Raw genomic sequence first — 13698 nt, 5'->3', positions numbered from 1 at the left:
CTATAACAACAAATACTAAAAATTAACAAAATAAATATAGTTTAAAAAACTAAAAAACACGCTTTTACGATAAAATCAACTAAAAAGTACAAAATAATTTTCAATCTAGGAATCGATTAAGGAACAGTAAATAGTATAATTGTGGAAAAAGTGTGGGGTGCTTTTCGAAAACTGTATATAATCAATGGAGTAGTTTGTTGACTTACAAAAAGAACATTTTTATATATTTATCAACTTTGAGATCAAATAAATGAGATTTGAATTCGAATTTTTAATTTGATGATGATAAGATGATGATGACGTGATGACTTGATAAAACGATAATGATGGTTGTGTGATGATAATGATAAGTAGATGAAGATGGTGATATGATAGTGATGATAACGATGTTGATGTGATGATGATGATAACGATGTTAATAAGATGGTGGTGATTTGATGACGATGATTGCGTTGATGATGACGGCGTTGGCCGCACCGTGGTGAGGGTGGAAAGTCAACTGACAGATGTTGTCCCTGTGGTCCCGGGACCATAGGGCTACGGTATCCCCTGCCTGTCGTAGGAGGCGACTAAAAGGGGCTTCCGGGATTGCGGGCGGCAAGAGTGGGAGCTCGAACCGTCCAGCAAGCGACCCCGGGGAGGACAGCGGTTGGTGTGGTCGCATATCGCTGTAATCACCAGGGGATGTGAGAGCGTAAATTACATTGCTCTCCCCAGGGCAGAGCCCGAGCAGAGCATCGCGTTGGGAGGACTCCGTTTGTGTTCCATTGGAGATCCCGGAGTCCTACGCAGCGCCGAGGACAGCCACCGGGGGGGTTTTAGTGCGGTAAGACTCCCACATAACCCTATGTCGCTCCCACGGCATAGGGTACCTTTTGAAGGATTCCCCCTCATTAACAAAAATAATTATACATAGTTTAAAAACTAAAAACCACGCTAAAATCGCACAAGGAAACTCGTTAATCCTGATTCCGGACGATCCTAATGAGGAGAATAGGATAAAATTATTGAAATCGTGTATTGTCATCGGTTCTTGATAATTGTTCAAAATCTTAAATTAATCGGACCGTTCAAAGTGGGTAAAAATCGAGTGCAAAGATTCCATTACATAGATACATACATACATACATACAAACATACATACATACATATTTACATACATACATACATAGAACCCAAGCTAATAAAAGCGTGGTAAAAAGGTTACCTGACAGAGGGGTCCACGGAGAGACAGTCGGCGACTCTGGCGACCACATCGCCGGTCAGACCGGCGGCGACGCGCGATACGATCGCTCGCAACTCATCGCTCAGCAGCGGCGATACTAAGCGTCTCTTTGACGGCGGCTCATCCGTTTTTGATAATGTCACTGTGATACAAACGAAAAGGACATTAGTAAATAACTAGGCGTTGTTTCATACAAGTAAGCGCCTATAGCGCCCACGGTGTATAAGAAAATTAGAAAAAATATTCGCAATATTGAGGAATTTATCTATCTATACTAATATTATAAAGAGGAAAACTTTGTTTGTTTGTTTGATTGTAATGAATAGGCTCAAAAACTATTGGACCGATTTTAAAAATTCTTTCACCATTCGAAAGCTACATTATCCACGAGTAACATAGGCTATATTTTATATGAAATATATTTGATAAATAGATTTTGAGGCGGTACAAAGTTTGCCGGGTCAGCCAGTCAGTTTTAAAAGAAATTTAAAAAGATATTTAATTGACAACTGTTTTATAGTCTAGTCGAGTTTCTCAAAACAGTGACATATGATTATTTATGATTTGCTGAGTGGTCTGAAATGTTTTGGACTTAACATTGAATTATAAATACAATAATAATCTACTTTTGTCCACTGATGCTCCTTTAACATTTTCTATTGAGATACCACTGACATTTTTCATTTTTATCTTTATGTGACATTTTATTGTTATTAACATTTTATCTTATTAACGTTTTAATAATATTGGAAATTAGTATCTACAATTTAATAATTAACTTATAAAGTGCGACTTAAAATTATATTTGTACGCCATTTATGGCAGAATGAGGGAAAATTCTTGACTATAACACCAATGTATACACCTTATTCTACAAATAAAGATTTTGTATTTTGTATTTGTAAGTAAGTATTGTCGAAAATAATAAAATTAATGAAAATAAGTAAAACATAACGTGTTCCGATTTAGTATCCAGGGTCCCCTTCCAGCCAGCAACCAGCACATCGAGAACCGTTCCCCCGTAACTTAACCCACATCACTATTATTTTATAATATAGGAGTAGCAGACGAGCATGCAGTCCATCTGATGGTAAGCTACTGCCGTAGGGACATCTGTAATCAACCCCAGATAGGATTAGATATTCCTACCTGAGGTCGGCCACAGATGCGCCGCTACCCCTGAGGACTAAGCTGGAACGCCTCGGATAAGTATGTCTCTTACCACATTTCAAATTCACACAGCAGCGCTACACTGCTGTTATGAGGCAGAATAGGTGACGGTGGTGCCGGAGTCGAACCACAAAGGGTTCTACCACGTACAAGTAAAACTAACTCGGAACGCCTTATGTTCCGACCCAGTCCTCACCTTCCAGCGCGGTGACCAGCACGTCCAGCTCCGTCCCCCGCCTGTCGGTGGCCACCAAGCCGAGGACCCGCCTCCGGAGACCCTCCTCCATCAGCGGTAGACCCTTCAGCACCACGTTCAGGCCGTCACCGTGCCGCACCAGATTGCAAATGTCCAGCTGCAAATAATAATAATAATAAGTGAAGTACTAACGATTAACCGTCGTAGAGTCAATCCTTATACTAATATTATAAATACGAAAGTAACTCTGTCTGTCTGTCTGGTTGTCTTTTCGTGAAGAAACCTAAACCAATGAATCGATTTTAATGAAATTTTGTACAAAGATAGTCTGAGACCCGAGAAAGGACATAGGATAGTTTTTATCCCGAAAATCCCACGGGAACTAGGGATGGCGATCTAAGATATATTAATCGGAGAATCGATCTTTTGGACCAAAAACATCGATTATTTTAATCGATATTAGTAAGGATTGAATCGTAAACTATGCATTTGATCAGGTGATGATCTTTAGCAAAGTTGTCCATGAGCCCACGAAGGTTTCAGAGTTGGTACGATCAATTTTCGCCAGATGGCGCCACTGTCGTTCCAATGAAGGTACGAATTTTCAGTTTGATGTATGTTAGTATGTCATATTATTTTCTTTTAAACGCGGGCGAAGCCGCAGGCAAACTAGTAATAAATAAATATGTTTTAGTATTTTTTGTTATAGCCGCCTGTATAAAATCTAAAATTTAAAAAGATCTGTAAACAAGTGTCCATGTATTACGGTTCAGGAGATAGAGCTCTGTGACAGACGGATAGACAGCTGAGTCTTAGTAATAGGGTTACGTTTTTAGGTTTTCACCCTCGGCTACGGAACCCTTATATTTTTTTTTATAATATAGAAGTAGCAGACGAGCATCTAGTCCACCTGATGGTAAGTGGCTACTGCCGCCCATGGACATCGGTAATCAACTCCAGATAGGATTACATATTCCAACCTGAGATCGGCCATAGATGCGTCGCTACCCCTGAGGACTAAGCTGGAACGCCTCGGAAAAGTATGTCTCCCTTACCACACCCTCAAACCAGAACACAGCAGCGCCTAACACTGCTGTTATTAGGTAGAAATAGGTTGGCGGTGGTGCCGCCGGAGTCGAACCACAAAGGGTTCTACCACCTTCCAAATACAATAATTCCAAATAAAAGTAATAGCTCACCATATCGAACAGGTCATTAACGTGTTGTCCCGGGTTCGCACCCGACAGGTACAAGGCGATGATGTCCAGGCATTTCTGTTTTTCCTTTCCCGGTATCTTGTGCACTAGGTCAACGATTTTCCTGGAAAATGTATAACAAACAATAATTATTATCATATTCGTCTCACTAACAATATTTCTTTGTTTAAACGAAAAGTAAAAGAGCACTATTTATCTCTTTCATAATTAGGTATATATGTGTATTTATATATGATGTTTATATATTATATGTATATATTATGTGTATTTATTTGTATATATTTATATGTCTTTGTTATCTATTTATTTTTGTGCACACTATGTTTGCCTATTACATAAACTTTCCGACCATATCCGGGGCTGCTGGAAGAAATTTCAGGTTGAAATAAGTAGTCCTCTGTACTACATCTCTTTTTAATGCCGTATTTTGTTATGTTTTCTGTGTACACAAATTTGTAAATAAATATTAATATTATATTTTATTTACACTTTGGTATGTAAGAACGAAGATCTACATCGGGACCTTCAAGTTGACCTTGTTAAAAAGTGATTAGTACTTATGCTGAAGGTCATCAAAAGACTCCACCATCACGTCAATATCGAGGCGATCCAGCTCCTCGATACAACGGACCTAGTGAGAAGACTCAAAAGGATTAAACCCTTTGAGCTTGTGACATGACACAGTGTAGTGTTAGTGAAATAGTGATAAGTGAACATTATAGAACACAAGAACAATGTGTCTACTCCCTTATGTGTTAAAACAAAGAAGTGCAGTGTCAGAGGACGCCACCTTCATTATATGATTATTTAGCAGTTTAAGTTAGCGTAGAATTACTCATTAGTCTTATAGTAGGCTACATTGTAATTAATATAAAGTACCTTAGTTATTACTCATTCGGTACTTTATACAAAAAAAAAAATATATTTACAAATATAATTACAGTCCTAACTGAGATCGGCTACTAGCGTTGTTACTGAGGACTAAGCTGGAACGCCTCGGATCAGTATATCTCTTACCACACTTCAAACTCACACAGCGGCGCTACACTGCTGTTGTAACAGAAATAGGTGTGGCGGTGGTGCCGCCGGAATGGATCAGGTGGGAATCTAATCTTATCTGGGGTTGATCATTGCTGTCCACACGGTAGTAGCTTACCATCAGGTGGACTGCATGCTCATCTTTTACTCCTATATTATAAACTAGCTGACCCGGCAAACTTTGTACCGCCTCAAAATCTATTTATCAAATATATTTCAAATAAAATATAGCCTATGTTACTCGTGGATAATGTAGCTTTCGAATGGTGATAGAATTTTTAAAATCAGTCCAGTAGTTTTTGAGCCTATTCATTACAATCAAACAAACAAACAAAGTTTTCCTCTTTATAGTATAGAATAGAAAGTATAGTATAGAAAAAGTAGTAAAATAGTATAGTATAGTATAGAAAAAGGTCTGAGGTGTCACATGTAGGACATCCGATTGGAGCGAAGTTTCTTTGTTTTGAAATAAGTATTATAGGAGGTATAATTAAATAAATTAACAATATTTAGGAGTTAAATGATAAATGAAATAAGAGAAGGAATGCTAATAAAATTGTAATCAATATTTTTTCAATACTCCGCCTGCCCCCTCTCCAAGCGCTACGCACTATACATGACATGGGGCTCTTCAAGAGGGGTGCAAAAAGAGCTCTCCTTCAAAGCCGGCGATGCATTGGCGACTCCTCTGGTGTTGCAAATGTCCATAGGCGACGGTGACCGCTTTCCATCAGGTAGCCATCTGCCTTATCGTTAGGTTACATATAAAAAAAAAACTATAGCAAGTGTCGTGAGGATTTTTCGTGACGCCCGCCTAGCCTTACCCAGCGTACCGCGCGATAAGGTTCGTTCCATAAACTAAAACTACTATCCCGACCGAGTTACCTTATGATCGTGTGATCACAGCACGCAGGGTACCCCATTTGAGTGTAATACACAATCTTCACGAACTCGACGCTACTGGCCTTCACCACTGCGGCCCTGAACCGCCGCACCGCCTCCCCAGCGTGGCCCAGCGTGGCCATCGCCGCCCCGAGCAACCGCGGCAACTCGATATTGAAATCGGCGGACAATCTCTCGAAATTTTCCAAAATTTTCGCCATCATCACCGCCATGTCCACTTTGTTTTTGGCGAGGACTTTCAAAATCTTCAACTCGATCTGTTTCGTGGAGGCCCCTGAAAATGTTTTTGAAAAGTTTCAACAATTGACCGAGTGCAAGTCGAACGCACACGGAGATATCCGTACCACCAAAATTTTCATATATATTTTTTTTTATAATATAAGAGTAGCAGACGAGCATGCAGTCCACCTGATGTTAAGTGGCTACTGCCGCCCATGGACATCTGTAATCAACTCCAGATAGAGTTAGATATTCCTACCTGAGGTCGGCCACAGATGCGCCGCTACCCCTGAGGACTGAGCTGGAACGGCTCGGAAAAGTCCGTCTTCCTTACCACACCCTCCAAACTCACACAGCAGCGCTACACTTGCTGGTACCGGAGTCGAACCACAAAGGGTTCTACCACCTTCAATACATAAAACCCCTGTATACCTGACCTGCCCAGGCAAGTTAAATAAAAGCGTAGTAAAGGGTCGAAGTCGAAGGTGGTAGAACCCTTTGTGGTTCGACTCCGGCGGCACCACCGTCACACCTGTTTCTGCCTCATGGCAGCAGTGTTAAGCGCTGCTGTGTTCTGGTTTCAAGGGTGTGGTAAGGGTGACATATTTATCCGAGGCGTTCTAGCTTAGTCTTCAGTAGCGACGCTTGTGGCCGTCCTCAAGCAGGAATATCAGGAACTGATTACAGATGTCTATGGGCGGCAGTAGCCACTTACCATCAGGTGGACTGCATGCTCGTCTGCTCTTCCTATCTACACTAATGGTATAAAGAGGAAAACTTTGTTTGTTTGTTTGGTTGTAATGACCTATTCATTACAACTCAAAAACTACTGAAACGATTTTAAAAATTCTTTCACCATTATCCACGAGTAACATAGGCTATATTTTATATGAAATATATATGATAAAGAGATTTTGAAGTGTGCCGGGTCAGCTAGTGTTATATAAAAAAGAAAAAGTAAAAAAAACAACTCACCCACACACCCAGACGCCGCCGTGTCGAACCAACTCACGCACACACGTACATACGGTGCGTACATTTCGGACAAGTGGTGCAGTTTCTCTAAAAGAGTTGTTACTATGTTTTGTAGCCTCATATTATTCTTTATAGTAAGCACCAGTAACCTTATCACATTATTAAAATCGGCTAAACATCCTTCAGGTAATGCGTTTTGCTCCTCGCGCCAGTAGATAAGGGTTTTCAGCTGAAATTGTAAGGATTTTTAGGGTGCCGCACTCAAAACAAAAAGCAGAAGCCTAGTGGTTAAGAAACTCGGCGTCTCGATTGAGGCGTCCGAGGTTCAAATCCCTGGCACCTCTGATTTTTTAAAGTTTGAAGGTGATAGAACCCTTTGTGGTTCGACTCCGGCGGCACCACCGCCACACCTATTTCTACCTAATAACAGCAGTGTTAGGCGCTACTGTGTTCCGCTTTGAAGGGTGTGGTAAGGGAGACATACATTCACGAGGCTTTCCAGCTTAGTTCTCAGGGGTAGCGGCGCATCTGTGGCCGACCTCAGGTAGGAATATCTAATCCTATCTGGAGTTGATTACAGATGTCCATACGGCAGTAGCCACTTACCATCAAGTGGACTGTACGCTCGTCTGCTACTCCTATATTATAAAAAAAGGTGCCGCCTAATAAAAGCGTTGTAAAAACATATGACTTACGATTTCCACGTGAAGTTTGTTCAGCTGATTATCTTCGGTATTCGATATAAGTGTGAGCAAGGCCGGGCGGAGAGCCGCCGCGTGTGGTCTCAACTCCTGCTTGCAGTTGCAAATTATCTGGAAATAACCAAAAACATTGCTTTTAGTGGTACATCACTGTGTGGATCGACTCCGGCGGCACCACCGTCACACCTGTTCCTGTTATAACTGCACTGTTAAGCGCTGCTGTGCGGGTTTGAAGTGTGGTAAGGGACATACTTACCCGAGGCATTCCAAGTAGGAATAAGGCTTGCAGTCCACCTGATAAATATTAGGTAGTGCTGTTAATAGGTAGACATAGACTGTGACGCATATATGACGGAGTCGAACAACAAAGGTAAACTGGAATAAATAAAAAAAAAATGCAACGGATCTACGAATCCACAAACAGCTGTGACTGGACACTTCCACCATCACACTCCTGGATTTCAGCAGCTACCACAAACCTGGGACTACGGGGAGCAGCTGCCACTGACCCTCCTCGCGCGGTCGGCCAGGGCGGCGCACAGCGCGGGACTACGGGGAGCAGCTGCCACTGACCTGGGCCAGCAGCCAGGAGACGCTCCTCGCGCGGTCGGCCAGGGCGGCGCACAGCGCGGGACTACGGGGAGCAGCTGCCACTGACCTGGGCCAGCAGCCAGGAGACGCTCCTCGCGCGGTCGGCCAGGGCGGCGCACAGCGCGGGACTACGGGGAGCAGCTGCCACTGACCTGGGCCAGCAGCCAGGAGACGCTCCTCGCGCGGTCGGCCAGGGCGGCGCACAGCGCGGGACTACGGGGAGCAGCTGCCACTGACCTGGGCCAGCAGCCAGGAGACGCTCCTCGCGCGGTCGGCCAGGGCGGCGCACAGCGCGGGACTACGGGGAGCAGCTGCCACTGACCTGGGCCAGCAGCCAGGAGACGCTCCTCGCGCGGTCGGCCAGGGCGGCGCACAGCGCGGGACTACGGGGAGCAGCTGCCACTGACCTGGGCCAGCAGCCAGGAGACGCTCCTCGCGCGGTCGGCCAGGGCGGCGCACAGCGCGGGACTACGGGGAGCAGCTGCCACTGACCTGGGCCAGCAGCCAGGAGACGCTCCTCGCGCGGTCGGCCAGGGCGGCGCACAGCGCGGGACTACGGGGAGCAGCTGCCACTGACCTGGGCCAGCAGCCAGGAGACGCTCCTCGCGCGGTCGGCCAGGGCGGCGCACAGCGCGGGACTACGGGGAGCAGCTGCCACTGACCTGGGCCAGCAGCCAGGAGACGCTCCTCGCGCGGTCGGCCAGGGCGGCGCACAGCGCGGGACTACGGGGAGCAGCTGCCACTGACCTGGGCCAGCAGCCAGGAGACGCTCCTCGCGCGGTCGGCCAGGGCGGCGCACAGCGCGGGACTACGGGGAGCAGCTGCCACTGACCTGGGCCAGCAGCCAGGAGACGCTCCTCGCGCGGTCGGCCAGGGCGGCGCACAGCGCGGGACTACGGGGAGCAGCTGCCACTGACCTGGGCCAGCAGCCAGGAGACGCTCCTCGCGCGGTCGGCCAGGGCGGCGCACAGCGCGGGACTACGGGGAGCAGCTGCCACTGACCTGGGCCAGCAGCCAGGAGACGCTCCTCGCGCGGTCGGCCAGGGCGGCGCACAGCGCGGGACTACGGGGAGCAGCTGCCACTGACCTGGGCCAGCAGCCAGGAGACGCTCCTCGCGCGGTCGGCCAGGGCGGCGCACAGCGCGGGACTACGGGGAGCAGCTGCCACTGACCTGGGCCAGCAGCCAGGAGACGCTCCTCGCGCGGTCGGCCAGGGCGGCGCACAGCGCGGGACTACGGGGAGCAGCTGCCACTGACCTGGGCCAGCAGCCAGGAGACGCTCCTCGCGCGGTCGGCCAGGGCGGCGCACAGCGCGGGACTACGGGGAGCAGCTGCCACTGACCTGGGCCAGCAGCCAGGAGACGCTCCTCGCGCGGTCGGCCAGGGCGGCGCACAGCGCGGGACTACGGGGAGCAGCTGCCACTGACCTGGGCCAGCAGCCAGGAGACGCTCCTCGCGCGGTCGGCCAGGGCGGCGCACAGCGCGGGACTACGGGGAGCAGCTGCCACTGACCTGGGCCAGCAGCCAGGAGACGCTCCTCGCGCGGTCGGCCAGGGCGGCGCACAGCGCGGGACTACGGGGAGCAGCTGCCACTGACCTGGGCCAGCAGCCAGGAGACGCTCCTCGCGCGGTCGGCCAGGGCGGCGCACAGCGCGGGACTACGGGGAGCAGCTGCCACTGACCTGGGCCAGCAGCCAGGAGACGCTCCTCGCGCGGTCGGCCAGGGCGGCGCACAGCGCGGGACTACGGGGAGCAGCTGCCACTGACCTGGGCCAGCAGCCAGGAGACGCTCCTCGCGCGGTCGGCCAGGGCGGCGCACAGCGCGGGACTACGGGGAGCAGCTGCCACTGACCTGGGCCAGCAGCCAGGAGACGCTCCTCGCGCGGTCGGCCAGGGCGGCGCACAGCGCGGGACTACGGGGAGCAGCTGCCACTGACCTGGGCCAGCAGCCAGGAGACGCTCCTCGCGCGGTCGGCCAGGGCGGCGCACAGCGCGGGACTACGGGGAGCAGCTGCCACTGACCTGGGCCAGCAGCCAGGAGACGCTCCTCGCGCGGTCGGCCAGGGCGGCGCACAGCGCGGGACTACGGGGAGCAGCTGCCACTGACCTGGGCCAGCAGCCAGGAGACGCTCCTCGCGCGGTCGGCCAGGGCGGCGCACAGCGCGGGACTACGGGGAGCAGCTGCCACTGACCTGGGCCAGCAGCCAGGAGACGCTCCTCGCGCGGTCGGCCAGGGCGGCGCACAGCGCGGGACTACGGGGAGCAGCTGCCACTGACCTGGGCCAGCAGCCAGGAGACGCTCCTCGCGCGGTCGGCCAGGGCGGCGCACAGCGCGGGACTACGGGGAGCAGCTGCCACTGACCTGGGCCAGCAGCCAGGAGACGCTCCTCGCGCGGTCGGCCAGGGCGGCGCACAGCGCGGGACTACGGGGAGCAGCTGCCACTGACCTGGGCCAGCAGCCAGGAGACGCTCCTCGCGCGGTCGGCCAGGGCGGCGCACAGCGCGGGACTACGGGGAGCAGCTGCCACTGACCTGGGCCAGCAGCCAGGAGACGCTCCTCGCGCGGTCGGCCAGGGCGGCGCACAGCGCGGGACTACGGGGAGCAGCTGCCACTGACCTGGGCCAGCAGCCAGGAGACGCTCCTCGCGCGGTCGGCCAGGGCGGCGCACAGCGCGGGACTACGGGGAGCAGCTGCCACTGACCTGGGCCAGCAGCCAGGAGACGCTCCTCGCGCGGTCGGCCAGGGCGGCGCACAGCGCGGGACTACGGGGAGCAGCTGCCACTGACCTGGGCCAGCAGCCAGGAGACGCTCCTCGCGCGGTCGGCCAGGGCGGCGCACAGCGCGGGACTACGGGGAGCAGCTGCCACTGACCTGGGCCAGCAGCCAGGAGACGCTCCTCGCGCGGTCGGCCAGGGCGGCGCACAGCGCGGGACTACGGGGAGCAGCTGCCACTGACCTGGGCCAGCAGCCAGGAGACGCTCCTCGCGCGGTCGGCCAGGGCGGCGCACAGCGCGGGACTACGGGGAGCAGCTGCCACTGACCTGGGCCAGCAGCCAGGAGACGCTCCTCGCGCGGTCGGCCAGGGCGGCGCACAGCGCGGGACTACGGGGAGCAGCTGCCACTGACCTGGGCCAGCAGCCAGGAGACGCTCCTCGCGCGGTCGGCCAGGGCGGCGCACAGCGCGGGACTACGGGGAGCAGCTGCCACTGACCTGGGCCAGCAGCCAGGAGACGCTCCTCGCGCGGTCGGCCAGGGCGGCGCACAGCGCGGGACTACGGGGAGCAGCTGCCACTGACCTGGGCCAGCAGCCAGGAGACGCTCCTCGCGCGGTCGGCCAGGGCGGCGCACAGCGCGGGACTACGGGGAGCAGCTGCCACTGACCTGGGCCAGCAGCCAGGAGACGCTCCTCGCGCGGTCGGCCAGGGCGGCGCACAGCGCGGGACTACGGGGAGCAGCTGCCACTGACCTGGGCCAGCAGCCAGGAGACGCTCCTCGCGCGGTCGGCCAGGGCGGCGCACAGCGCGGGGCTACGGGGAGCAGCTGCCACTGACCTGGGCCAGCAGCCAGGAGACGCTCCTCGCGCGGTCGGCCAGGGCGGCGCACAGCGCGGGACTACGGGGAGCAGCTGCCACTGACCTGGGCCAGCAGCCAGGAGACGCTCCTCGCGCGGTCGGCCAGGGCGGCGCACAGCGCGGGACTACGGGGAGCAGCTGCCACTGACCTGGGCCAGCAGCCAGGAGACGCTCCTCGCGCGGTCGGCCAGGGCGGCGCACAGCGCGGGACTACGGGGAGCAGCTGCCACTGACCTGGGCCAGCAGCCAGGAGACGCTCCTCGCGCGGTCGGCCAGGGCGGCGCACAGCGCGGGACTACGGGGAGCAGCTGCCACTGACCTGGGCCAGCAGCCAGGAGACGCTCCTCGCGCGGTCGGCCAGGGCGGCGCACAGCGCGGGACTACGGGGAGCAGCTGCCACTGACCTGGGCCAGCAGCCAGGAGACGCTCCTCGCGCGGTCGGCCAGGGCGGCGCACAGCGCGGGACTACGGGGAGCAGCTGCCACTGACCTGGGCCAGCAGCCAGGAGACGCTCCTCGCGCGGTCGGCCAGGGCGGCGCACAGCGCGGGACTACGGGGAGCAGCTGCCACTGACCTGGGCCAGCAGCCAGGAGACGCTCCTCGCGCGGTCGGCCAGGGCGGCGCACAGCGCGGGACTACGGGGAGCAGCTGCCACTGACCTGGGCCAGCAGCCAGGAGACGCTCCTCGCGCGGTCGGCCAGGGCGGCGCACAGCGCGGGACTACGGGGAGCAGCTGCCACTGACCTGGGCCAGCAGCCAGGAGACGCTCCTCGCGCGGTCGGCCAGGGCGGCGCACAGCGCGGGACTACGGGGAGCAGCTGCCACTGACCTGGGCCAGCAGCCAGGAGACGCTCCTCGCGCGGTCGGCCAGGGCGGCGCACAGCGCGGGACTACGGGGAGCAGCTGCCACTGACCTGGGCCAGCAGCCAGGAGACGCTCCTCGCGCGGTCGGCCAGGGCGGCGCACAGCGCGGGACTACGGGGAGCAGCTGCCACTGACCTGGGCCAGCAGCCAGGAGACGCTCCTCGCGCGGTCGGCCAGGGCGGCGCACAGCGCGGGACTACGGGGAGCAGCTGCCACTGACCTGGGCCAGCAGCCAGGAGACGCTCCTCGCGCGGTCGGCCAGGGCGGCGCACAGCGCGGGACTACGGGGAGCAGCTGCCACTGACCTGGGCCAGCAGCCAGGAGACGCTCCTCGCGCGGTCGGCCAGGGCGGCGCACAGCGCGGGACTACGGGGAGCAGCTGCCACTGACCTGGGCCAGCAGCCAGGAGACGCTCCTCGCGCGGTCGGCCAGGGCGGCGCACAGCGCGGGACTACGGGGAGCAGCTGCCACTGACCTGGGCCAGCAGCCAGGAGACGCTCCTCGCGCGGTCGGCCAGGGCGGCGCACAGCGCGGGACTACGGGGAGCAGCTGCCACTGACCTGGGCCAGCAGCCAGGAGACGCTCCTCGCGCGGTCGGCCAGGGCGGCGCACAGCGCGGGACTACGGGGAGCAGCTGCCACTGACCTGGGCCAGCAGCCAGGAGACGCTCCTCGCGCGGTCGGCCAGGGCGGCGCACAGCGCGGGCCGCCAGGGCGCGGGCGGCAGCGCGGCGGCGCGGCGCACCAGCGCCGTGAGGGTCGCCGCGCACTCGTGCTGGTTCAGCGGGCTCGCCACCAGCTCCAGCTGCTGGACCGTGCTCTGTCGCGACCGAGGAAAGGGTAGATAGAAAAAAGTAGAAGTAAGATAAATCAATGCTCGTAATTCAAAAATCAAATCATTTTTTTTAAATTTAAAATAGGTCTTTTTATATTTGATCCTAACGATAAAGCAGACGTGCTACCTGATGAAAGTAGTCAACCGGCTTTGAAGGAGAGCTCTATTTGCACCATTTTTGAAGAGCCCCAT

General features: G+C 54.4%; 1 protein-coding gene across 1 annotated transcript in view; it reads right to left on the bottom strand.

The window, feature by feature from the left end:
* LOC140752707 (uncharacterized) overlaps nucleotides 1-13698 on the bottom strand; it is a 60119-nt gene that overhangs the window by 16603 nt on the left and 29818 nt on the right. Inside the window, exons 29-35 of the mRNA XM_073087040.1 lie at nucleotides 13318-13491; nucleotides 7639-7755; nucleotides 6944-7172; nucleotides 5732-6023; nucleotides 3791-3911; nucleotides 2592-2748; nucleotides 1208-1367 (exon numbers count right to left, since the gene is read on the bottom strand). Coding sequence (XP_072943141.1) covers nucleotides 1208-1367; nucleotides 2592-2748; nucleotides 3791-3911; nucleotides 5732-6023; nucleotides 6944-7172; nucleotides 7639-7755; nucleotides 13318-13491 — 1250 coding nt within the window. The remainder of the gene's footprint in view (nucleotides 1-1207; nucleotides 1368-2591; nucleotides 2749-3790; nucleotides 3912-5731; nucleotides 6024-6943; nucleotides 7173-7638; nucleotides 7756-13317; nucleotides 13492-13698) is intronic.

This window comes from Epargyreus clarus, unplaced genomic scaffold (genome assembly GCF_041222505.1).
Source record: "Epargyreus clarus isolate Ecla_fem2 unplaced genomic scaffold, WU_Ecla_fem_2.2 ptg000025l, whole genome shotgun sequence".
Lineage (NCBI taxonomy): Eukaryota > Metazoa > Arthropoda > Insecta > Lepidoptera > Hesperiidae > Epargyreus > Epargyreus clarus.
Note: the sequence above shows the minus strand (reverse complement) of the source record. Positions and strands in the feature narration are given on the sequence as shown.